This window comes from Frankliniella occidentalis, unplaced genomic scaffold (assembly GCF_000697945.3).
Source record: "Frankliniella occidentalis isolate FOCC.00 unplaced genomic scaffold, Focc_3.1 Scaffold233, whole genome shotgun sequence".
In the NCBI taxonomy this organism is placed as follows: Eukaryota; Metazoa; Arthropoda; class Insecta; order Thysanoptera; family Thripidae; genus Frankliniella; species Frankliniella occidentalis.
The window spans coordinates 89,958-91,460 of record NW_026267359.1 but is presented as its reverse complement, the minus strand read 5'-3'; the positions used below and the strand labels follow the sequence as shown (position 1 = coordinate 91,460).

General features: G+C 51.6%; 1 protein-coding gene across 1 annotated transcript; it reads left to right on the top strand.

Annotated features, from left to right (window-relative positions):
- Positions 1–75: 75 nt before the first annotated feature.
- LOC127750679 (dopamine beta-hydroxylase-like) lies at positions 76–1,503 on the top strand (the record flags this gene model as incomplete). Its single annotated transcript, XM_052272950.1, is given in 2 exon segments — positions 76–263; positions 510–1,503. Coding segments are annotated over 2 exon segments (465 nt in total). The 3' UTR covers positions 871–1,503.

Below are 1,503 nucleotides of genomic sequence, written 5' to 3'. Positions count from 1 at the left end.
TGATTTTTTTTTAATTTTGAAAATTCACCAAGAGCCTTTTATTTTTGAAAATTAAAATCCTTACCACTGCTGCAGGGCGACGCGCTCATCACTACCTGCACCTACGACACCCGGACGCGCCCCAACGTGACGCTGGGCGGGCACGCCATCGTGGACGAGATGTGCGTCAACTACATCCACTACTTCCCCAAGGTGGACCTCGAGGTGTGCAAGAGCTCCGTCAGCGACGCCAGCCTGCAGAGCTACTTCCGGCTGCTGAGAGAGTGAGTCCTTCTCCCTACCCCAGTTGGTTTTCCAAGGGGTACTTCACTCCCCCAAAAAGTCAGTCAACTTTCCAAAAATTCAGAAGAAAATCAGAAAAATAGTAATGAAAAATCGAGTGGAAAATTCAGAATAAAAGAAAAGAAATTCGCTAAGAAAAAATCAAGAAAATGCAGAAAAAATTTGTGTACGCTTGAATTTCTAGTGAAGTGGTACCCCTCGCACTGACGCTTCCCTCTCGGCTGCAGGCTCGACGGCCAAGACACCGGGCCCCACCTGGGCGTGGCCGACAACTACAAGACGGTGGAGTGGACGCCGGTGCGCGCGCGCGTGCTGTCCGCCCTGTACGACGAGTCGCCCCTGGCCATGCAGTGCAACCGCTCGAGCGGCGCGCGCTTCCCCGGCGAGTGGTCCGCCATGCCGCCCACCCTCGTCCGCCAGCCCCTGGACGCCCCCGAGCGGCACTGCCACGCCCGCGGCGACCTGGACGGCGAGCAACACGAGGCGGCGGCACCGCGACGAGGGGCGGCCGCCGAGGCCATGGAGGACTGGGGCCAGGCCGACGACATGGAGTGGAGCAGTGGAGGGACGCCGCCCAACAAGGGTTAGGAGGAGGAAGGGGCGAGGGGCGAGGGGCGAGCAGCGGGCGGAGCGCGATATCTGACGAGCGCTCTCAACAAGGAGTCGACGGGGGAAGGTGTCAACTGTTGATCCTATCCCAAAGAAGACGGCTTGCGGACATCATCTGCAGTAAGAGTATCAGTAACTGTCGAATGTGAACATCGTTCAATAGTTTTCCCCCCGTCAAGTCATGGTTCGGTTCTGGGAGGCCCTCTGACCCAGGCTTTCTCTCTGCACGAGCAAAGTTGTTGTATTGTTTACGAACCCACACAGACGGCCACCTCGGAAATAGTGTTGGCACTTAGATTTTAATAGAGCAAAAAGGCACAGCGTTTTAGTTAGCTTTTCTGCAGAAAAAAATGGTCCATCACCAATGAGAAAAAGAAAAAGACCAAAGTAAAAGTTCATAAAAAAGAAAATATTGAAAAGATGATTACTTTGCCTTTGCTTAGAAGACAATAATTGTATTGATTTCTTTAGCAATAACTGTGAGCAATGTTCCAGCCATAGCATTCTCTCACTTTGCACCTAATCTAATGTAGTAATTACAAGTACCTAAAGTGTTAAAGTTACAGACATACATCAATAACAAATAATAACAGCTTCTAGGTGAGTTTTTTC